We start from the raw sequence: 24,881 nt of genomic DNA, 5'->3' as shown, positions 1-24,881 counted from the left end.
TTTGTTCCACTGCGCCATCATGTGGAAAATAAATGACATGACGGAGAGAGTGATTAAAATGCTACCATGGATTTGATGGGGTCAAAATGTACGGAAAAGGATTAGGGCCAACGAAGAAAATAAAATAAAGATGGCAGGATTCTCACTTCTTTCTCAGAATCCACACTTTAAAGGACAACCGACACCTCCGAACAAGTTGTGTCCATAATTTGTTAAATCACTTCAAATGACTTCTACTGAGCGCATTTTACAAAGATTCTACCGCATCTAGCTATATTTTACCTTTTAAAACTCACACTGTCTTGTTTTCGAGTAGGTGACGATGCCTTAAGTGACGTCACGGAGGGAACGCTCGTGACCGAGAAAGCGACACACAATGCATTTTGGGTACTTTTTTCATCTGAAAACACTGTGTATATTTAGAAGGAAATTAGAAGGAAAACTACATAAATAACACGATGGTGAATCGTTGTGTGTCGCAGCCAATTGCGGTACCACGCATAAAGATCATGTAAGTTGACACAAATTCCCAGCAGACAAATCAGCCCATTTCCAACGTAGCTTGTGCGCCATCTTGTGCATTTTCTGAGTGCTACATTGCAGTCCAGACGGCTCGAATTGATACGGAAGGACTTCTTTAATCGATTGCAAACATTTATGCTTTCCTCTTCAGAACTATTTGAATCATATTCATAACTGGATGAGTAACAAGAAAGCATCTTCTCCGAATCGGAACTCTCTGAAATCATTGCTTTGATTCTGGAGCAAGGCAGTTTGTGAAGGAGTATTCTGGCGTGACGCCACGAAAAAGGAGGTGGGACTTTCTGAATCTGCACAGTTCCGAGCTCCTTTTGTGGCAGTTTTGGGGCACTTTAAGTCATTTTTATTGGTGTTTTGCATGTTTGGGTATTTTGTGTGTTTTAGGTATTTTAGATGCCAAAAAAACGTTTTTTTTCTGATGACAGTTAGGAAAGAAAAAAATAGTGTCGGTTGTCCTTTAAAGTGAGTTTCTTCACTTTAAAGTCAGAATTTTGAGATTTAAGTCAGGATTCTGAGATAAAACACTGAATCGTGACAACTTTATAGTTTTTTTTGTTATTTGCTCGGTCCTCGTGTAAAAATGTCAGGAAGTTGTGATGTGAATGAATGTGCGTTTGTGACTTATAATAGTTATAATAATATATTACATTTTAAGCACCTTTCAAAGCTCTCGAGGACACTTTAATTGCTTTACTTTTGACATTGACGCACAAACAAGGAATACAATATACCTTTCATTCATTGTTGTTGAAGATGCCAGTTGGGTGTTTCAGTGCCACATGTGAGCTCATTGACGCACCGGTGCGCCCTTTTCTTTCAAATCATTGAGTGGGTGATGACGTAGAAATCCTGTCTCATGAGGCATTGTTGGGCGTAGTCACGGGCGTTTTGAGGCTTTGGGCGTAGCCACAAGCGAAATCGACCCATGTCTCGAATAGCACTTCGCCAATTATATCACCTGTTTACTCAGCACATGCCTCAGAACCTTGAACATCACAAGAGTAAACTCCCAAAACCACTGACAACAAAACGAGTAACCCCTTGGACAATACGTGAGTGGCAAGACACAAGTAACATTTGGGCGGAAAGTGACCAAATGCATTTTGATTATTATTAAAAAAAATTTGCAGGCACAGTCCCCACTAGAAGATAATAACAAGATGTGACATGAGGCTGGGTGAAAGAAAAGCAGGCCTAACAGACAGACATAATCCTTCTCACCACACTAACACTTCTTAGTTTTGCACCCCTGCTGTCTTACCCGCTCAGCAACACCATGTATGCGCGCACGCACCCACACACACACACACACACACACACACACACACACACACACACACACACACACGGACACGCACACACACACACACGTATTCCTGTTTCAATGGTTTTGTGAGGTATATATATATATATATATATATATATATATATATATATATATACAGTAAAGTCTCGTTATATCGATATTCAAGGGAGTCCGAAAAAATATCGATATAACCGGGACTATCGATATATCCGACCCTGTTTGCATGAAATTTTCTCCGTGCGTGCATAGAAATAGTATCGATATAACCGGGACTATCGATATATCCGATATCGATATAACAAGACTTTACTGTATATATATCTATATATATATATATACAGTGAGACCTCAACTTACGAACTTAATTGGTTCCCAGACAGAGTGTGTAAGTGTGTATCTCAAAAAAAAATTCCCATAGGAAACCATTAAAATGGGAATAATCCGTTCCCGGGTTTCCATAAAATATACTTTTCAACTAAATAAGCCTTAAAACTACACACAACATACCTTATTCTATGTATAATAAACGTGCTATTGTATTGTAATGAAAGAAATACACTGCATTGTATCATAAAGTCACTTTATTTACATTTGTGATGGTCATTTATGGCTTGATGGAATGGTGTTGGAGGTCGAAGGTCAAAGGGAATTGCTGTTTGGAAAGAGAGGCGCATTACATGACGACTGTAATTAAAGAAATAAACTGTGCTGTAAAATAAAGTTTTATTTACCTTTTTGATGGTCATTGATGGCTTATGGAAGGAGAGTCACCTTCCATAAGGACTGTTCGTAAGTTAACCTCTGGCGCTGTTCGGTCGTGTGCTTCCGCCGAAGATCACTCCGCCAGCCGTGGTGGGTGTGTATTATGAAAATAGTGCTTATTATAAGGTTTAATTTTCATAAATTTGACGTTTGTAAGACAAAAAGTTTGTAAGTTGAGGTGTTTGTAAGTTGAGGTCTCACTGTATATATATATATATATATATATATATATATATATATATATATATATATATATATATATATATATATATATATATATAGCGGAGTGGGGGGTAAGGGCAACCGGTAGAACACTGGCAACCCAGATCCATGCGTACCCGACCCGTGGTGTCTAAATCATATCGTTTGCAAGTATTTTAGCACAGAGTCTCTATTCAACATTTTTGAATGGATGTCGACTTATGACCATTTTTACTTACGACCGTTCTGACTCACAACGGTCTTGTCAGAACGGTCAGATATATATATATATATATATATATATATATATATATGTGTGTGTGTGTGTGTGTGTGTGTATCATCCAATCAAAATTGCTCTTTCACCCAACTGCAGCCCAAACAGGAAATGAATAGTAAAAAAGCGAAAATATTTAGTTTTATCTGCGAGCCAGATCCAATCATCAAAAGAGCCATAGATGGCTCGCGAGCCATAGGTTCCCGAGCCACAGGTTCCCGAGCCCTGCAATACGCCAGCCGATAGCGAACCGATTCTTTGTGTTCTACACACTGACAAATACTCAGTTTACATGAATATATGTGTTTTTTCTCGCCGTATTCTGCTCTCATTTCAAAAGCATAGCAATTCACCGACAGAAAGAATCCTTTAGATTGATGTTCTGAATGGCAGTACCCATCGTTCCGGTTGAGCAGATTTGCATGGAGACCCCTATTTATTGATCAGCTGCTCTCCTTCAGGCTCACTGCGCGCAAAGTATGAATGCATGTTGGCACACACTCGCTTCTTGTTGTGTCAACACGGGAGCTCATTGTAACATAGCCCCCCTCGACGCCTCAAACACTGATCGATAAAGTGACACTGCGTGGGAACAGATGCTTTGCACTGAGACGTGTGTGTGTGTTTTGTATGACTACTCTTGTGAGGACCACTAACATTTTATACCATATATAGTGAGGACATTTTTGACAAGAGACAACCTCCCTCCTCACACCACGTCAATGCTTGTTTGGTCTGAAAACCTCGTGTTGCATCGGAAAGAGCCAGAAGAGGGCGTCCAAGCTCCATGTAAGGAATTTATCAGCCTGTGGAAACTGGCTGATTCATTCCTCACAGCAGCTCGGTGGCCATTTTCTGCCTCTTTTTTGGTGATACATTTCCCCCCAATGTTGCCTCAAAATGGCATGGAATAAATTATTTAATCGATTGCAAACATGTATGCTTTCCTCTTCACAACTATTTGAATCATATTCATAACTGGATGTGTAACAAGAAAGCATATTCTCCGAATCTGAAGCCATTGTTTTGATTTTCCAGCAATGCAAGACGTCTTGGTGTGACGTGGGGGCGGGACTTTCTGAAAATGCCCAATTCGCAGCTCAATTTTTTGTAGATTTTGCAGACTTTAAGTCATTTTTATTGGTGTTTTGCATTTAAATAAAAATATCATACTGCATGTTTTGGGTATTTTAGATGCTATAAAACGTTTTTCTGAAGTCAGTTAGGAAACCAAAAAGTGACGTCGGTTGTCCTTTAAAGGTTCAGAGAGGTCCTCGCAAATGCACCCAACATGATTTTTTGGTGTGTATTTTCATTTCACTTGGATACACACACGTTTTACTCACTGTTTGTGTGTGCGTGTTTAATGAGAGGAAAAAGTTCATACCACAAAAAGTCAAACGATATTTTAACCAAATTCACTACAGCGGTGAGGACTTTGAATGTAGCCATTCAGAAACCTCACTCCTGCTGTTATTTCAGTTTCAAGTCCACATTTTATTGCTTTGTTTTTAAAGAAGTTGAAGTGGGAAATGGGGTGACATTTAGTCTTCAAATGTAACACTAGTTCTTCTCTTAACTTATCAGCAACGGTGGTCCTCACTCCTTATCTGGAGTTATCCGGACCTCACAAAACCATTGAAACAGGAATACGTGTGTGTGTGTGTGTGTGTGTGTGTGTGTGTGTGTGTGTGTGTGTGTGTGTGTGTGTGTGTGTGTGTGTATACGTGTGTGTGTGTGTGTGTGTGTGTGTGAGAGCATGCATGTGCGTGCATGTGTGTGTGGCTCTCACTGAAAAACATTTCTAAATAATTTGCTTTTACGGCTCTCTTAGTCAAAAAGGTTCCCGACCCCTTTGGCGCATTGCAACAAAATGCAATTATGATCAACAAAGACATGTGTGGGGGGTACGGGGGACGCGGGTGATCTTCCGCGTCCTTGACTTGGTTCCTCCAGCGCGGGCACTGGGGCGCCCTGATTTGATAATTGCCACGTTCAACGGTCTCAGCGGCTCCCTCATGAAACTCTGGGGGTCAGGGGGCAGGCAGCTTTTGTTTGTCGGTGTCCCACTTGACTTGTTATGTGAACGGGAGGCGATTCGATTGGCCTACGGACGTGACGTATCCGTTTTCTTTTTTCATGTAGTGGTGCCCAAACAAATCGTCCTCGGATGCCGGCGGCCTTGACGATCGATCACAGCGCGGCTCTCACTCTAATTATTGTGGCGGTGGAGCAGATTAAGAGGATTTCTATGGCAGATTAAATTTGAGCGGTGCAGTCCCACAGTAGGCCGTCATCTGTCGCCAAGCACAACAAAGACTTTCACGGTTCAAATCAATAAAAGCCGAGCTGCGCGGAGACAGTGTGCCTTTTCACTGCTACCTTCACTCGCAGATGAGCTTTTGTACACGTGCGCAGTTATTCCCATTTCCCAACCAGTGGTGTTTCTTTCTTGTGCACAGGCGTTTCCGCTCGGAACCCGGTACTCCCCATCCCCCCCATCCTCCTCACCCAAACTGGCACTTTTGACAGAGAAGATGCAGAAGACACCAAGATCTGGTAGGGCCCCTGCTGGGGGGCCTTCGGCGGGTTTTGTCGCCCCGATAGCACAGAGGCCACGATGGCGTCTGCGGCACAGAGGCCGGTCGGGCTGGGCCCGTCCACAAAGGATCAGGGGGGAGCTAAGTCACCAAAGCAGGAATTAATGAGCATTAGGCTCTTAGGTAAGAATAAGCCCCACCTTTAATCCTAAACAACTCCACTAACACCTGTTACATGGACACAAACGGGACATACTGGATGCTATATATACCACATCGTCTCCATCGGGGTGTGAGGAGGGAGGTTGGAACAGAGGCACATACAAAAAAAAATTCTCGGTGCCCCTGCACATGAACTAACTAACTAATAACTTTAAAATTCTTCTTTATACATTTAAAGCTATCCGTAACCTTTCCCCCCCATTCCTATCTGACCTTCTTCAAATATCTATTCGCTCTCGTTCCCTCAGATCCTATTCCACCCTCCACCTCTATGTGTCCCCCCTCCCCGCCTGTCTCAGCACGATGGGGGACAGAGCTTTCAGCTGCTCTGCCCCCAAACTCTGGAACTCACTTCCTCCCAACAATCGTAACATTCAAATGCCATCTCAAAAGCCACCTATTTAAAATTGTATTTTCTGTGTAGCTCGATCTCTTGTTTCTATTTATAATTGTATTTTATTTAGTGTATTCTATTTGTAATTGTATTTTATTTATTATTGTACAAATGCTTGTCTCTGACTGTAAAGTGTCCTTGAAAGCTTTGAAAGGTGCTTAAAATAAAATGTATTATTATTACAGTGAGACCTCAACTTACAAACACCTTAACTTACAAACTTTTCGTCTTACAAACGTCAAATTTATGAAAATTAAACCTTATAATAAGCACTATTTTCATAATACACACCCACCACGGCTGGCAGAGTGATTTTTGGCAGAAGCACATGACCGAACAGCACCAGAGGTTAAGTTACCCTCCGTCCTTATGGAAGGTGACTCTCCTTCCATAAGCCATTAACGACCATCAAAAAGGTAAATAAAACTTTATTTTACAGCACAGTTTATTTCTTTAACTACAGTCCTCATGTAATGCGCCTCTCTTTCCAAACAGCAATTCCCTTTGACCTTCGACCTCCAACGCCATTCCATCAAGCCATAAATGACCATCACAAATGTAAATAAAGTGACTTTATGATACAATGCAGTGTATTTCTTTCATTGCAATACAATAGCACATTTATTATACATAGAATAAGGTATGTTGTGTGTACTTTTAAGGCTTATTTAGTTGAAAAGTATATTTTATGGAAACCCGGGAACGGATTATTCCCATTTTAATGGTTTCCTATGGGAATTTTTTTTTAGAGATACACATTTTTCGCCTTACACACTCTGTCTGGGAACCAATTAAGTTCGTAAGTTGAGGTCTCACTGTATTATTATTATTATTATATTATTATTATTATTATTATTATTATTATTATTATGAAGGAAAAGGCCCAAATTGTCAGTTTTGTCACCAAATGTGGCCGAGAAAAGTGCAGTGGTGAAGGGTGGTGGTGGTGTCGGGGGGAGGACCACCAGAAATCAGCACCTCCAAATCTGCGACCGTGATCTTGAATGGAAAAAGGGGCGGCTATGAGGTACCCCTATTGTCACACAAACATCAAATGAGAGATCAACGTGTCCAGCTGCCACAGTAGAACGCCAACTACTGCCAGGGAGGCCGTACACAAGGCGTTAGATATTTTTACCTAATGGGGTGAGGGTGTGCTTCTATCGGCGGTGCATTCGAAGCACCAAATGCAGCGCCTGAGTCCAGTCCTCGAGAGCTCCTCTTGTAATGTCCCTCTTTGAGCAGGAAACTTTATGTATGGAAACGCGAGGGTAAAATTTCCAAGAGGCCCAAGAAAGACGGTCCCGATCTTTTCAAAATGAGTGGAGGGAGATATCGAAAATGGTATGGATGGGGCAGTGACGTGCGGTGAGGTTCATGGCTGGTGAGGCACTGACGTCATCATAGTCAGATTTACAAACATATTAACTCTACAGAGTAGTTTATTCACCATTTGATTGGCAACAGTTAACGTATTTTGTTTAAAATTTCATGTCAGCATTCTTTATATACTGTATACAAACTGTAGCATAGAAAAAAAATAATTTAAAGAAACGTTTTTATCGTGTTACCTTTAGTCCATGCGCCGCTCCTTCTGAAGAAAGGCATCAATAACTTCTTTGTAGAAGCCTTCCTTATCTTTCTTCAGTTTTAAAAGTCTCTGTCTCAACGGAGATCACTGCCAGTGAAGAAAGTCGTCCTTGATCAGTCCCGTTCCGACTGTATGTTTTCAGTGCTGAGAATGACAATCTCGTCTACTTCTCCAGCAACAAATGGGGCTGCACTGATCTCCTTTTTAATGTCATTTCTAATGACATCACCAACTGCTTCAATTAAATCGTTCTGTATTCTGTTTCACAGGCTAGAAAATATAGTGGATTTCCCAAAATGACTCGCTAGCGAAAGCATGTCATAGTTCAACATAGTAGCCACGATTAGCGGAGCCTTTACTTTCATCATTTTCACGAAATGCCAGCTGTTGTTTGGCAAGGAAGCAGGTGGCATTGATGAGATCTTTTAAAAGCTCCCGCTTCTCCTTTACCTTAGCATTGTCGATGCTGATGTTGAGTCTTCGCTCATTTTTGATGAGGCTCCGTTGTAAATTTTTCAGGTCGCAATATCCCATTTGAGTCCAGACATTGTCACAAATTGAGAACAGAAGGCAGGAAAAGCAGAAAAGGCGGTTTCTTGCTGGACATCCACACAGCCAGCGTTTTCGTGTGTACCAGTCCACCTGAAAAGAGTGATTATTGTGTCCCGTTGTCTGAAGCAAACCTTTTAGCTCCGGTGTTGGTCTTCCTTTAATTATTACCTCCTGCTTCGATTGAAAGTCCAGTTTAGAAAATTATTTCAATTTAGATATGTAATCCTCCATTCTGAAAGTGAGGCCAAGCAACACGAAAAAAATGACTGCAGGGTTGCACTTTACTTGCTAACTGTTTACTGTAGCTTTCTGTCTCTAATTCTATTATTCTGCAGACGTGGAGTAAGAAGTATCTCTGGAATCACAAGCGCCCCCTGCCTGTCATGAGGCGGGAGAACTGTTTGCCTCACCTACGCACAGCGTTTTGATAAAAATAAAACAAAATAAACACTGTAGTGCAGTGTTTATAATGTACAATGACTCTACATTATATACACCAGCTAAACTGTAGAAATTTAGTTCATATACTAAACGTGTTTGAACGCTTTAATAGCGATATGCAGAAGGACAGCAATGCGGTCTCACTGCAGAGCAAGCTAGCACAGTAAGCATAGTGATTGCGCAATCCATGGTGAGGCTCAGCCGGCTGCTGCCTCACCGCTCGTCTCTACTTAGTATTTGAACGGTAAATGTGAAAATTCAGCGATTTTGAAAAAAATCCTAAAACGGTGAAGTTAAATGGACAAGAACTTTCAAGTACAAATCACTAAATACATATAACTGTTTAATTTATTTTTTCATTTGATATTTCCATGACAGCTTTCCATGATGACAGGTGAGGCACTGCCTCCCCTGCCTCCACTTACTGCACGTCACTGGGATGGGGGCTCTCGGAGATCGGACTCAGGCAACCCCACCTTTCAAAATGTCTTAATTTTAAGACATTAAATCAAGGGTGTCAAAGGCATATTTTGCAGCAGGCCACATTGTAGTTCTGGTTTCCTCTCGAGGGCCGTTATGAATTTGGGGAAACCATTGACTATTATCAGAGTCTGAAACTCATGACAAAATGTTAGCGGACACCAGGGCAGACAACTCTGAAATGTTGCCTGCCCAGCCATAAAGTTGCCTGCGGCAATTTTCACAACTTGATCTCAAAAGCCACCTATTTAAAATAGCATTTACTGTGTAGCTCTCTCTCTTGTTTCTATTTATAATTGTGTTTTATTTATTGCATTCTATTTGTGATTGTATTTTATTTATTATAGTACCTATGCTTGTCTGTGACTGTAAAGTGTCCTTGAGAGCTTTGAAAGGTGCTTAAAATGTAATGTATTATTATTATTATTATTATTATTATTATTATTATTATTATTATTATTATTATTATAATAATAAGACGACTAATCGCAAAAAAAACATTGTTGCAAAGTATTAAGGCTTTATTTATGATAAATATCCCTTGCTGATGATTTTGCTCCAGTTGGTCATTTGTCCTTACACTGTTTGTCATGTTGCACAATGCAATATTTGCATTGCGTCGTCTGCTACAAGCCACATTAACTCGTCTTTCTACGATGCTTTTAATAATAATTATAATACATTTAATTTCTAAGTGCCTTTCAAAACTCTCAAGGACACTTTACAGTCACGGAATAATGTATGTTTACATTTTAAAGTGTCCTAAATTGTTTTGAATCTTTCTTCCGGGGCTGAGGTTCTGTGCATCTACTTTGGAAAATGATATGCAAATGACCTTATAACGCTCGAGAAAGTCCGGAAAGCAGGCTTCTGATTGGCTGCCGTGCCGAGTATGCAAATTGCCAAACGAACCGAAATTCAGGAATTTCCAAACCGAATGACGATTTCAAAATCTTCATTCAAACATTTGATTTGAAAAAAAATCGTCTTTTTTTTCTTGAAGAAGTTGTCGGCCACTCAGGCGGAGACGTTTTTTACGCCCGACGTAAAAGTTGCACGCACCGGGCGTCCGGGCAGGCGTTATTTCAGACACTGCTATTATCCTGACTGTCATTGCCTTTTTATCGAGCATCTTCATCTTTATTAAGTTCATAGAGTTGCTTGTTCTGTAGCCACAAGGAGACACAACCCAGTGTATTATTGTGCCGGTCCCAAGCCTGGATAAATAAAGGGAGTTGTGTCAGGAAAGGCATCCGACGTAAAAGCTTGGCCAAAACAAAAATGCGAATCAAACCTCTGAAGATGGAGGACACTGATTCGCTGTGGTGACCCCTTGAAGGGAAAAGCTGAAAGGAAAAGTGTCACGTTCTGGTTGCAGACCAACGGGTGGCACTGTCGGCCCCGCCTGCACCTTCACAGGTGTTGGTCATATTAATCAGTGGGAGTTAGAAGGACTCCTGGCACGACCCTTCGGTGTCAGGTCATTGTATGTGTTTGCTTCACCCTGTCAGGTTTGTTTCACCTTGGCAGATTTTTACTCATGGTTTTCTTTGATACTTTGTACTTTTCTGTTTGGATTACTTTGATTTTTTTAGATTTTGTTCCTGCTGACTTTATTTTAATACAATTTCTCAAATACAACCTGCTCCTCCCTCCTGCCTGCTTTTTTGGGATACACCACCATCACCACCTCGCAAACCGTGACAAAAAGAAGATTCGAATGTTTTATCTCCTCCACATATGACACCAAGAGTGCACAACAAACGAATGAATAACTCGTTTTCAAATCTGAAGTCAAAAATAATGACTGGCACTTGACATGGTTGATTTACTTTTGTGGGCGGAATAAAAAAAATGTGGCGGGCCAGAATTGGCCCCCAGGCCTTGATTTGGACACCAGTGCATTAAATAAACTCATTGAGGTTTTCTCTTCGGAGACAAGACAACCTAGGTCCCGCAACACCTTTCAGTTCCTCTTCATGGTCCAAAGTCATTTTACAAATCCAATTTTGGGCATGGGCGGGGTGATGAAAATCATAGTTTTGTGATGACCTCTCCTGTTGTCTCCCAAGAAACAATTGTTGCACGGCTCCGTTGGCATTCCCGACCGTGTGGGCAAATAAGAAAAGCGCTAATCCCATGGGCAGCGCTGATTGGCCGGGCTATTTTTCTCAACGGCTTCCATTAGCCTCGAGCTTCTGGGTAAGCCGATCCCTCAAACAGCCACCATGATAGTGTCTGCGGCGAGGCCCGAAATTGTATATTGTCGTCCGCCTGTTCTGAATGTGGGCGGGAGCGAGGGTAGGGGGTCTTCACCCCCGCCCCCTCCACACACACACACACACAGCCACCCCATATTGCCCTCCCTGTGTGAGGTGAGGCATAAAACCAACATTCTGGAGGAGCCGGTGTGGCGGGTGAGGGGGGACCCGTCTGAGAGGATCCTCCTATTGAGTTGCAAATGAGCTTGTAATTAGCCTTTACACATTTGCCTGGAGGGATTATGTGTGTGTGTGTGTGCGCGTGTGTGTTTTTAACCCATTTTCCCTGTCACGGTGTTAAGCAGATCATACTAATTACTTCTCCTCCCAATTGCTTGTTAATTGCATTCAGTGAGGATTTATACGGCATGCTGAGACCACCAGGCGCAGGCAGGCGTAGCCTTGACATGGCTGATTGGCAAAATCATTTGTCGACGCCATCGTCAGGGGTGGGGGGTTTCCAGTTGAAGCCACTTGCGCGTGACGCCAAGTGGGCCTCCGCGCCCGACGCCGGTGAGAAATGTGTGTTGGGGAGGGGGGCGCCCGATGTTCCAATGATGATGATGGTAATCTGCTTTGTGGCGGATCATCCTTGACCTGACGGCAACCTAGGTGCCCCGAATGAATTCATCGGCGCGCTCTTTGGCGGGTGATCCGTCCATGGCGCTCTCGAGCCGTGTACGCTGAGGCTAATCGTCCAAACAAGCTGATGAGCTGGGTGTGTCACCTCAGGGTATAGGGAAGGCAAGCCCCCCTTGCTCTGCCTCCGAGCACATCACCCCACCCCGCTCCTCTAATCCTTCCTCAAACTAGCGCAGAGCCGCTAATTGTACGCGGCTATAAATGCCTCCCCGCGGCGGGCGGGCCTCGGTTTTTTCCGCCACAGCGGTCCGCACGCAAGCATCTCGCCCTCGCTCACCCTCCATTTGCGACATGTTCCCGCCGCCCATGTTCACGGGCGAGCAGGTGGCCCGCGTGTGCGAGAACCTGGAGGAGACGGGTGACATGGAGCGCCTGGCTCGCTTCCTCTGGTCGCTGCCAGCCGGGCAGGCCTTGAACCGCCACGAGTCGCTCATGCGCGCCCGAGCCCTGGTGGCCTTCCACAGGGGCAACTTCGAGGCGCTCTACCAAATCCTGCAAAGTCACCGCTTCACGCGGGAGTCCCACGCCAAGCTGCAGGACCTGTGGCTCGATGCCCACTACCGGGAGGCCGAGAGGCTCCGCGGGCGGCCGCTGGGTCCGGTGGAGAAGTACCGGATACGCAAGAAGTTCCCTTTGCCTAGAACCATCTGGGATGGCGAGCAGAAGACTCACTGCTTCAAGGTAACCGTGCAATTATTAATAATAATAATAATACATTTAATTTATAAGCGCCTTTCAAAACTCTCAAAAACATAGCTAATAGATAGCTAGCTAGATAGCTAGCCAGTTAGATAGCTATATCGCTAATAGATGTGTGTATATATATATATATATAAATATATATATATATATATGTGTATTTATATATGTATTGATGTATGTATGTGTTTGTATGTGTTTGTTTATATATATTTATATATTTATTAATAGGTTTGTTTATTCATTTTAATAATGAAAGAACTTCCGTATTTAGTGAACGCTGGCGCATGTGGCTGCCGCTGCACACCAGCAGAAAAAAATATCCTGTGACTGTAAAGTATCCTTGAGAGTTTTGAAAGGCGCTTCGAAATGAAATGTTTTAGTATTACTGTATCTATTAGCTAGCTAGCTTTCTATCTATTTGAGTTACTTCCGGGTTGAGTGACCACTGGCGCGTGTGGCTGCCGCTGCTCACCCGCAGAGAAAATATCCTGTGACTGTAAAGTGTCCTTGAGAGTTTTGAAAGGCGCTTCGAAATGAAATGTATTATTATTATTAATAGATAGCTAGATAGCTAAGAAATGACTCTCTGTGTCTTTGTGTTGTCATATTATTTGTTATTTAGTTTTTTTCTTTGTTATTTTTTTTTTTTTACTTCAAGATGGAATTGGTCGAAAGTGACGTTTTTATCATCTCACCACGAGTTTGGGCAAGAGCCGCCGTGTTTTCGACCCCCGAGATTTTCTCGTGGTTCTTTTCCCAGATATTTTTCAACAAAGGGAAGCGACAATCTGATGAATGAAACACAAGCCTTCGGGTTGAATGGGTGATGCCAATGAAAACATCGATGAAGATGAAAGGCGCTTTTTGTATCGACTGCGGTCAGTCAATACAGAAAGCGGCGCTCTTGTTATGCCACAGGTGTCAAAGTTAAGGACAGGGGGCCAAATTTGGTCCGCCACCTCATTTTATTCGGGCCGCAAAAGCAAATCAAACTTGTGAAATTCCTACAGAACGAACCAAAATTTCAAATTTTCACATGCAAATCACAATAACAGACATTTTTTTAACTTCAAATTTGAAAGCTCATTATTCATTAATTTGTTGTAATAATAATAATAATACATTTCATTTGTAAGCGTCTTTCAAAACTCTCAATGTCACTTTACAATCACAGGATCATTTTTTCTGTGGGTGAGCAGCGGCAGCCACATGCGCCAGTGTTCACTCAAGCCGGAATAACTCAAATAAATAAAAAGCTAGCTAGCTAGCTATTAGATAGGTAATAGATAGCCAGACGTCTTTGTGTTGTCATATTATTTGTTATTGAGTTTTTGTTTTTTTGACTTCACGATGGCGCCGCGAGAGTGTCTGCCTTTCCAGCAGCTCCTGTATTTTGTTTTTTTTACTTCTTTCTTTCCTTTCATAACAGCTATCTGGCTGGCTTATGCATAATATGTGGCGGGGATGAAACATTCTAATAGCTCCCCCAAATTCCTAACGGCTCCCCGAGAGGAAACCATAATGACATTGTGGCCCGCGGCAAAAAAAAAATGACTTTGACACCCATGTCTTAGACCTTCATGAGGGCATCCTGATTCATGTGGCGCTTTCATAACAGCTACAGAAAATGTGACAAAATTCAGCCGTGCAAAGCGTGGTGAAAACCCCACGTGGGGTATGTCCTTAGACCAAAACCATGTGGCCTTGTCACAAAAAAAACAAATATCAAACACGTAAACAAATCTTTGGACTGCACTTCTCCTGAAGCAATTATAACCTTTCTCAACACCAAATCCAAAAGTCAATGAAATTTGCTGCAAGAATTGACGGATGAATAGTTCCTTCCGTTCTCACGCAGGGCAACATTTACAGAAGGCAAACTTGACAGTCAATCTGGGATCACAAAAGGGAAGAAAAAAAAAAAACACAAAAAAACTCTTGTACTGTAAATGTGGGTTGATGCAATACAGCTATACAGTAAAGTCTCGTTATATCGATAGTACTGCTTATTACGATAGTACTGCTTATTACGATACTACTGCTTATTACGATACTATTTTCATTTCCCGGCAAATTTCTAATTAGTCCCGGTTAGTATGATGCCTTTTTCATCTCCCGCCAGCCAATTTGGTCTGCTTATATCGATACAAAAGCAGCTTAAAGCTGAATCAATATTTTCTTAAGGATTTCCATACCACCATTAGCGAAATCTGTAAACGCCGTATTGTTTGATTTTCGGCTAACACCGTTGGTCACGTGACCAGCTTTCGTACCGTACGCAAACATGGCGGGTACCGATAAGTTAAAACTCATTGTTATCGAGAAAGCAAACAAACCAAGGTGCTTCAGTGGCGTGAAGAGTTTGCCGGTCACCTACAAAGAATAAGAATAAGTAATGTAAACATTGCAGCTTTTGTTTTCCATACATGTATTTAATTGTGTTGTATTCAGGTCTCCTTTTTGTCGCTTGCAATAATCACTGTTTTTCAAACGTACATGCTGGCATTCGTGGTTTCTCTCGTGTGTGCATAGAACAATGTCGAGTGCATTATTTACTATTGCAATGACGTTTTTATTGAATGCATAAGTTTATTTGTCACTTCACTACAGTACAAAAGCTGGCGAGAACTCAAGGAGAAAATGACGTCATGTCAAAGATCCCCTATTTAATACCCACTTTTAATGCAGTTCGCCGCAGGATCGGATATAGCGATAGTCCGGTTATATCGATATTTTTTCCGACTCCCGGGAATATCGATATAACGAGACTTTACTGTACATATATCAATATACCTTTCTTGATACTTGCACTATGTACAGTTTTTTTATGAAACGGTTTTGCACATTTACAGTATACATCTCAGTCTGCTGACATTTTTATTTTACTATGCTTAGAATATCTTGTTTTCCTATCCTTTCACGCCCCCCCCAGCCCCCTTTCAAATTGCTGTTTTGGACTGCAAATTTCCCTATTGTGCGACCATTGAAGGTTTTCGGATTCTGAATGCTACCATGAAGGATTCTGAGCAGCGTTCTCAGAAGATTTGTTTTGTTTTTTGTGTTTTGTTTAATTTAGACTTATTTTATAAATGTGTGTGGTTTTAATCCATTTTGAGGGAAATGATTTATTCTAGTTGATATTCGGTTACTTTTTTTCCGATTCACAAAGTACAGTGATACCTCGGTTTACGAACCCCTTGGCTTACGAACTTTTAGGTTTACGAACGTTAAATTTATGAAATTTTTCCCTTGGCATACGAACTTTTTTCGTACACAGAGCTGCCTCAATGTGTGATGTCGTTTGCGAAGAACCCATTCTTCTAACAACAAAATGGCAGCCGACTGTTTTTGACCTCTATTGCCCGCCACCAGTCTTCGTTTAAAGCCACGTGATTGGTCAAAAACGCAGCAGTGAAGGAGGGGGGTTAAAACATTAAAGAGACAGGCAGACGACAGTGAGTTTCAACAGAGTGTAAACTGCAAGGTTAAAATATCCCATCAATCAGACTCCACAAACAACCCGCACAAGCCATCTGTACACTTGATGCAAAAAGCTATCAACCCAGCTAAACAGAACACAATTGATGAGGAACTAGGTAAAATCATCGCAGAGAAAGCACCTACAAGGGATCATTCCTCAAGATGGTGAAAGAAGAAGGCTACGTTCCTCATCAAGTGTTTAATGCTGATGAAAGCGCCCACTCCATTCCATCAGGTCATCAACGACCATCACAAAGGTAAATAAAATGACTTTATTATCCAGTACAGTTTATTTCTTTCATTATAATACCCTAGCATATTTATTATACACAAAATCATGTATATTTTGTGTAGTTTTAAGGCTTAGAAAATTAGAAAGTAGAACATTATGTTTTATGGGGACCTGGGAACAGATTATTCTCATTTTAATGGTTTCCAACAGGAAAAGATTTTTTGGGAGACGCACTTTTCCCCTTACACACTCTATCTGGGAAGCAATTAAGTTCGTAAGACAAGGTATCACTGTATTGCCAAACAAGCATTTGACCAACTTTCCTTTCTTCCCTCCTTTCTTTCTTTCTTTCTTTCTTTCTTTCTTTCTTTCTTCCTTCCTTCCTTAATTTTCCGGTTCAAGCGACATCTCTCACCAGAAGAGGTGGACTTTGTTAGTTTTGCATTTGTTTTTGATTCCATTTCATTTTAATTTGGACAAAGTGACTCAGTGACCCTCACTTGGCAGAGTGGCAAAATGATGCCTGACTTGGATTCTGCCGCCGGCGCTTTAAGCCGCTGAAGGTGATCCGATTGAGTGGAGAGTCAAAGACTTTGAAGGCAAGCTGTGGCCTAATACGATGGCCGACGGCCTGAGAGGAAGAGGAGAGTCAGGCGACTCCTGGCCTCTGATTGCCTTTGTCACCTTTCGGAAGCCTGACCGCGCTTCTTCCCCTTTTAATAATAATAATATATTCAATTTCCAAGCACCTTTCAAAACTCTCAAGAACACTTTTCAGTCACGGGATTCTTTTGTGGCGTCCTTGTGCCAAGGACCAAGTCCGGGGCTTCCATGTGAGCCAAAGTTACGCTTTGCTCTTAGACGCCGCAAGATGGGAGTAATGGCGTAAACCAGACCCCGGGTTCTTTGTACTGATGGTTAATTCTTTAATGCGATTTCACTTGCATCAAGAATCACCACCGACACCACCGTAGAACTACAAACAAGTATAAAAATATAGCTATTATTTACACATAAACATTTGGACTTTACATCAATGAAATTCGCCGGCTTTGCGTCCGAAATGGAAGTTTGGATCTTTGTCCTTTCTATCTTTTCCTTGCTGAACAGTACAGCGATAAAGCATGTCCATTCTCGCCGTCTTCGGAAAGTAAAACCTGTACCGGAAGTAACAACAACCCAATGTAATGTCAAGAAAAATAAAGCACAGCCATCGGCTGGTCAACAATGGGTTAGCAGTTATAGACAAATGTATCTACAGCATTTACAATCATGATACTGGTTAAAGTAGTAGGAATAAAGTAATTGACATACACATTCTACCACGACGTCCCGATCCACTGCTGAAAAAGATGCTTTGATCCTCTCTTCTTTCATCTAGAACTGCTTCATGTCACCAAGAGGGTACAGAAAGTGCTGAAGAATGAATGCATCTCTGTGTCTTTGTGTTGTCATGTTATTTGATATTTAGTTATTTAGGCGCTTACAAATAAAATGTATCATAATAATAATAATAATAATACATTTTATTTTAAGTGCCTTTCAAAGCTCTCAAGTACACTTTACAGTCATAGACAAGCAAAGGTACTATAATAAATAAAATACAATCACAAAATAGAATACAATAAATACAATACAATTATAAATAGAAACAAGAGAAAGAGCTACACAGAAAATGCCATTTTAAATAGGTGGCTTTTGAGAAGGCATTTGAATGTTACGAATGTTGGGAGGAAGTGAGTTCCAGAGTTTGGGGGCAGAGCAGCTGAAAGCTCTGTCCCCCATCGTGCTGAGACGGGCAGGGGGTGGGGCACACCGAGGTGGAGGGAGGAAGAGGATCTGATTATTATTATTATAAAGTCCCGAATAAAACGTCAAATTGTCCTAATCCACAATGACAGTCATTATTATATTATACTTCAGAATTTAAAACTAGTTTTTCATTAATTTGTTGTGCGCTCTTGATGTAATATGTGGAGGGGATGAAACATTTTAATGGCTTCCCCAAATTCATAAAGGCCCCCGAGAGGAAACTACAATGTGGCCCGAGGCAAAAAAATGACTCTGACGCACCTGGCATCACCCTTGGTCAGGTTACTTTCAAAATCCGATGAGGTTTTTGGAAATCGCTAGCAGGGCTCGGCCACCCACAAGCTGACATCCGCGGATGATCAAGTCGGACCAAAATAGCGAGTTAAGCCCGTGCGCCATGATGCAACTAAAAAAACTGGTGTGAGGGCAGGAGGCGGTGTCCTTTCCCCAAAGTAGTACCCCGAGTGGGTTCTGAGTTGGCTCGCGCTGGGCCAAAGTCATCATTTGCGGCCTCTTCCTTGTTTGCCGTTAGGAGAGGACGCGCAGTTTGCTGCGAGAGTGGTACCTCCAAGATCCTTACCCCAACCCGTCCAGGAAGAGGCACCTGGCTCAGGCCACGGGACTCACGCCAACCCAAGTGGGCAACTGGTTCAAGAACCGGCGCCAACGAGACCGCGCCGCCTCCGCCAAGAACAGGTGAGTCGTCGCGGGCTGAGAGAGGTCGTTTCAACACGCGCATGCGCCACTCGTTTGGAACAACACCTCTATTTTATACAGTTGTAAAAACGAGACATCAACCGGCGCCTGGCTGGATTTTTAGTTTTTTATTTTTGGAAAGGGCTGTCAACTTTAGAGCAAATTTTGCAACTGTCCTGTGCCGTAGTTGACTGGTAGGTTTGCCCCGCTTACGAAGCGACGCTGCGAAGTAACTGAAAAACGTCGCTGAAAAGGTTTCTTCAGCCGTCATCTGTACTTCTTTGAAGGTATCGGACGTTTCGCTTCTCATCCAAGAGGTTTCGTCAGCGAACTATTTTTTTTTGCTGGTAGCTCTGGCCCTATATATATCAAAGTCAAAGTTAGCTTTATTGTCAAATATGCTAATATGCATGACATACAGCACAGATGAAATTAATGTCCTCTCGGACCCAGCGTGCAAGGCAATTAAAATGACTTAACAAACATAGTAAACACAAAAACGCAAATTTACCGGGAGAGACGGGAGCCACTGCGTGTTTACACGCCGCCATCTTGGGAAAATAATAATAATAATAATAATAATAATATGACAACACAGACACAGAGAGTCATTCATTCTTCATATATACTTCCAGAGATGGCGGTGCCAGACCTCCGCTATGATAGGTCCCTGCTCTCAGGTTGTGGAGGGAGCAGAGGACTATTCCCTGAGGCTACACTGATTACTTCTCTTGTAACTGTGGTTACCGTCAGCGGTCTTTTAACAAATGTCAAAAGAAAAGAATAGGGAAATGAAACCAAAAATACTGAAGATACTAAAAGGAGAGGAGTAGCAGTACCTTACATTGCAGGGGTTTCTGAAAAACTGCAGTGTCCTTTGGCAACACAAAATTCTGACTTATTTCAAACCGATAAACACGAAAATTAGTGCATCCAAAAGATAGGCTGGCAAATGAAAAACGACGTAGTGTAGTTTATTCAATACCTCGTAAAAATGACGATTTTAAAGAGCAATACATTGGGGAGACTAAACAAATTCTTCAAAAAAAGACTATCACCATCGCAAGGATAATACTCGTGGGACTCAATCGGCAGTACATATGCACCTAAAAGCTAGCAAGCACTCATTTGACGACATTAAGGTTAAAATCTCAGCGAAAGAAAATATATGGTTTGAAAGGGGAGTAAATTTTCATAAAACAGCAAATCCCTTCACTAAATCGCCATGGTGGGATGAGGTTTAATTTGGATCGTGCTTACAACACACTTCTTACCAGGGTAGGCTTAGTTTAGCTGATGAGGTGATACCAGAGCAAATGGGGCAATCAGGCCAGTCATAGACCATAATCATTCAGGACAATAGAAGTAATCAGTGTAGCCTCAGGGAATAGTCCTCTGCTTCCCCCAACCTTAAGAGCAGGAACCTATCATAGCAGAGGTCTGGCACCGCCACCTCTGGACAGTAGGGATATATATATAGACTATAGGGCTCTCGGTCTGACGTGACCTGCACAAAACGAGTCCGATTCAGGATGTGACCATTGAACAATTTTAGGGGTCGGCTTATCGTGAAAGGTCGACATGAAAGATTTGAAATAATAATAATAATACATTTAATTTCTAAGAGCCTTTCAAAACTCTCAAGGTCACTTTACAGTCACATGCTAAGTTTTTTTTTCTGTGGGTGAGCAGCGGCAGCCACACACGCCAGCATTCACTCAACCCGGAAGTAACTCAAATAGATAGCAAGATAGCTAGCTAACGAATAGATGGCTAATAGCTAGCAAATAGATAGCTAATAGCTAGCGAATTGATAGCTAATACCTAGCAAATAGATAGCGATTAGATAGTGAAGAGATAGCTAATAGCTAGTGAATCGACAGCTAATACCTAGCAAATAGATAGCTAATACTTAGCGAATAGATAGCTCATACCTAGCGAATAGATAGCTAATAGCTAGCAAATCAATAGCTAATACCTAGGAAATAGATAGCTAATACCTAGCAAATAGATAGCTAATAGATAGCAAATAGATAGTGACTCGATAGCTAATACCTAGCGAATAGATAGCTAATACCTAGCGAAGATAGCTAATATATAGCAAATAGATAGCTAATACCTCCCGAATAGATAGCTATTACGTAGAAAATAGATAGCTATTACGTAGCAAATAGATAGCTAATACCTCACGGATAGATAGCTAATACCTAGCAAATAGATAACTGATAGCGAATGAATAGATAGCTAATACCTAGCGAATAGATAGCTAATAGCTAGCAAATAGATAGCTAATAGCTAGCGAATAGATAGCTAATAGATAGCGAATAGCGTGCGTGTGGTTTCTAAGGACCTCGTTCATATTTCTAACACTATGAACGTTTGACTTTAACTGGCACTAAGATCGACACACGGATTATTTCCAATTTAGCGGGGACGGAAAATATGCTGCGATGGTGCAATGACCGACCCAGTTCTCTCAAAGCTGTATTTTCTTTCGAGCCAGGTTGCAGCAGGACCCGGCCCTCCTGCCCTCGGACCAGGGGTGCCCCCCACGCCTTTTGGTGCCCTCCCCCCGCCACTTGGGCAGCCCTGAGGCCAGCGACTCCAGCACGGGGACCGAGCAGAGGGGCGCCAGCGCTTCCACGCCCGACATCTCCGTCAGCAGCGACAGCGAATTTGAGTCCTGAAGCAGCGACTGTCATAGACGAGTGCGGTCGAGCCGGCCAGCGATTGCCTCTGGCGAGTTTCGTGACTGTCCCGTGACGGGACGCCACTTCACATTCGAGAAGTGACAAAACAAAAACAAAACAAAACAAAACAAATGGCGAGTGAGCGAGCGCTTCCACTCGCCCCGAGACTTTGACCGCCAAGGGCTCTCTGGAAACGACACATTTGCTCTTCAAGTGTTTCTTGTCGCTGGATTCCGGCAGCGCAGTGCCTGATTCCGCGAAAGTGGCAAAAGTTCTCTCGCTCTCTACTTAAAAGTAGGACGGAGACTTGTGCTGCAAGTACTGATACACCTCCTTTATCGAAGTAAAAGTACACAAGTACAGACTCTGAGTTGGACTTAAGTACAATCAAGGAATTTTTCATGTCATCTATACGCCGTAGTCGTTTTGTTAACTAGGGGTGAAAAGATCCTGCTCAAAATAATGTCTTTTTTCGTTTTCTTATTTATTTATGTCTTTTTATATGAACTTACAGCGTGTGTTCACTAAAAACTAGCAAGGCTTAAAGGACAACCGACACCTCCGGACAAGTTGCATCCATAATTTGTAAAATCACCTCAAATGACTTCTACTGAGCGTATTTTACAAAGATTCCACCGCATACAGCTATATTTTACGTTTTAAGACTCGCGCTGAATATTCAGGAAGTCATGTTTTCGAGTTGATGATGATCCTGACGTGACGTCACATTCGGAACGCCCCTGAGCGACAAAGCAACACCCAATGCATTTTGGGTGCTTTCTTTCGTCTGAAAACACAGTGTTGATGATGAAATTAGAAGGAAAACTGCATAAATAATGCACTGGTGAATGGTTGTGTGTCGCAGCCAATTGCGGTAACACGCATAAAAAAATGTACGTTTACACAAATTCCCAGCGGACAAATCAGCCCATTTCCAACGGAGCTTGTGTTCCATCTTGTGCATTTTCTGGGCGCTACATTGGAGTCCAGACGGCTGGAATTGATACGGAAGGACTTCTTTAATCGACTGCAAACATTTATGCTTTCCTCTTCAGAACTATTTGAATCATATTCACAACTGGATGAGTAACAAGAAAGCATCTTCTCCGAATCTGAACTCTCTGAAGCCATTGTTTTGATTCTGGAGCAAGGCAGTTTGTGAAGGAGTATCCTAGCGTGATGTCACGAACAAGGGGGCGGGACTTTCTGAATCTCCCCAGTTTCAAGCTAATTTTTTGGCAGTTTTGGGACACTTTAAGTCATTTTTATTGGTGTTTTGCATTTGACAAAAAATATCAGCCTGCGTGTTTTGGGTATTTTAGATGCTATCAAACGTTTTTCTGATGTCAGTTCGGAAACAAAAAAAATAGTGTCGGTTGTCCTTTAACCATACTTTGTGAACCATACCCCCCGCCAAAATCTTGTAGCTAGCAAGCACTCAGAGCATGTCACCGCCTTAACAGGACCCCACCCCCCACCCCCCACGTTAACCTGCGGACGGGACGTCACGCCACACGTTTTTGAATTCATTCCCAGTACGTCGATGATCGGAGGAGAGTCTCAGCGACGCGGGCCACTGGCGGACGATCTTTCTTGGAAGGAAAAAAAGGAAGTGGTGTTAATATCAATAAATGATTTATATTTCTATTCAAAGTGAGGTTGCTTCCGTGGGTTTGTCTGTCATTGACTGATTCCGAGGGATGAGTGGTAATAATACATTTTATTTTAAGCGCATTTCAAAGCTCTCAAGGACACTTTACAGTCACAGACAAGCATAGGTACTATAATGCAGGGGTCCCCAACCCCCGGGCCGGTCCGGGGGTCATTTGGTACCGGGCCGCGAAGGAAGAATAAATAATTTACATAATTTCCGTTTCATTTATCATCTGAGTCTGAACCATATTTTATTTTGAAAAATGAAAAGTCACCGCTTGCAGCGCATTTCCATGACGAGGAATTTTGCTGCGCTTAGCGCCGTTGTTTACGCATGCGCGGCGACCTAAAGGTCAAAATGTAGTTGTCATCTGAATGGTTGCCCTGTATGTCAATCACGTGACGGGACGTTTGATAGTCTGACAAATGTTTTTTTTTTCACTGTCACGCTGCGATCCACCAGTAGATTGCGATCGATGTAATGAGCACCCCTGTTTTATAGCATCTAAAATACCCAAAACACGCAGTATGATATTTTTAGTCAAATGCAAAACACCAATAAAAATGACTTAAAGTGCTGCTATCATATTAACCCTTGTATCTCGCAGCTGATAGGTTCCTTTTAAAATGATGTCATTCCTGTGGTCTATATCTGCTGGAGACAACTTCCTCCCGCTCTCTCTCTCTCTCTCTCTTTTGGCTCCCTCTTCCCCTGTCCCGAACAGCATATCCTCTTTCTCTGCTGCCTATAGAAATAAATAATCTTTTTGTACATCACCTTACTTCCTGCTGATTAAATATTACCACCAACACCACCGAAGAACAGAACCAGGGGACAAACATCAATTTATGATCTAACAAATACTTCCCTGTTTAGTGTTTTACTTAAACATACATTGCATACAAAATATAGCACAAAAGCAACTTACGAACAAATTCACCTTCGGAATCTGTGAATAAAATAAAAAAAGCAACAACAAAAAAAACAGAAGCATATACTGTTAGAGCTGCAGGAGAACACCCCAACCCACATACTCAGTTTACAGGTACGTTTTTGAAAATTGATGATTTTGCACGATTCAGCTTTGACTGCAAGAGGAGTGATGGTGCAATTTGGGTTCTAGTTCGCCTGCCATCAACTTGTTGGCCATGCAAACAAGCGTTTGTGGAGTTCACTGTTTCACTGTTCACACTTTGCGCCCCGGTCGCCCTTCCGGTAGGTTTTGGTTAGCCCAGGGGTCGGCAACCTTTACGACTCAAAGAGCCATTTGGACCCATTTCCCACAGAAAGGAAAACACTGGGAGCCACAAAATCCGTTTGACATTTAAAATGAAGACAACACTGCATATTTTCATCATCGTTTTTTACCTTTATATATGCATAAACAGGCCTGGGTTAACAAGGAAC

The 24,881-nt window shown here is 42.1% G+C and overlaps 1 protein-coding gene across 1 annotated transcript; it reads left to right on the top strand.

Annotated features, from left to right (window-relative positions):
* Positions 1-12,455: 12,455 nt before the first annotated feature.
* On the top strand, positions 12,456-24,158 carry six7 (SIX homeobox 7). The gene is made up of 3 exons (XM_088990912.1): positions 12,456-12,889; positions 18,967-19,130; positions 21,634-24,158. Exons 1-3 carry the CDS (start codon positions 12,500-12,502, stop codon positions 21,815-21,817), a joined length of 738 nt encoding a protein of 245 aa, XP_088847038.1. The 5' UTR covers positions 12,456-12,499; the 3' UTR covers positions 21,818-24,158.
* The last annotated feature ends 723 nt before the right edge of the window (positions 24,159-24,881 follow it).

Source organism: Hippocampus bargibanti, linkage group LG02 (assembly GCF_051943395.1).
Source record: "Hippocampus bargibanti isolate YZ-2025 linkage group LG02, ASM5194339v1, whole genome shotgun sequence".
Taxonomy (NCBI): domain Eukaryota; kingdom Metazoa; phylum Chordata; class Actinopteri; order Syngnathiformes; family Syngnathidae; genus Hippocampus; species Hippocampus bargibanti.
The sequence above is the reverse complement of the archived record's forward strand: the minus strand, read 5'-3'. Positions and strand labels throughout refer to the sequence as shown.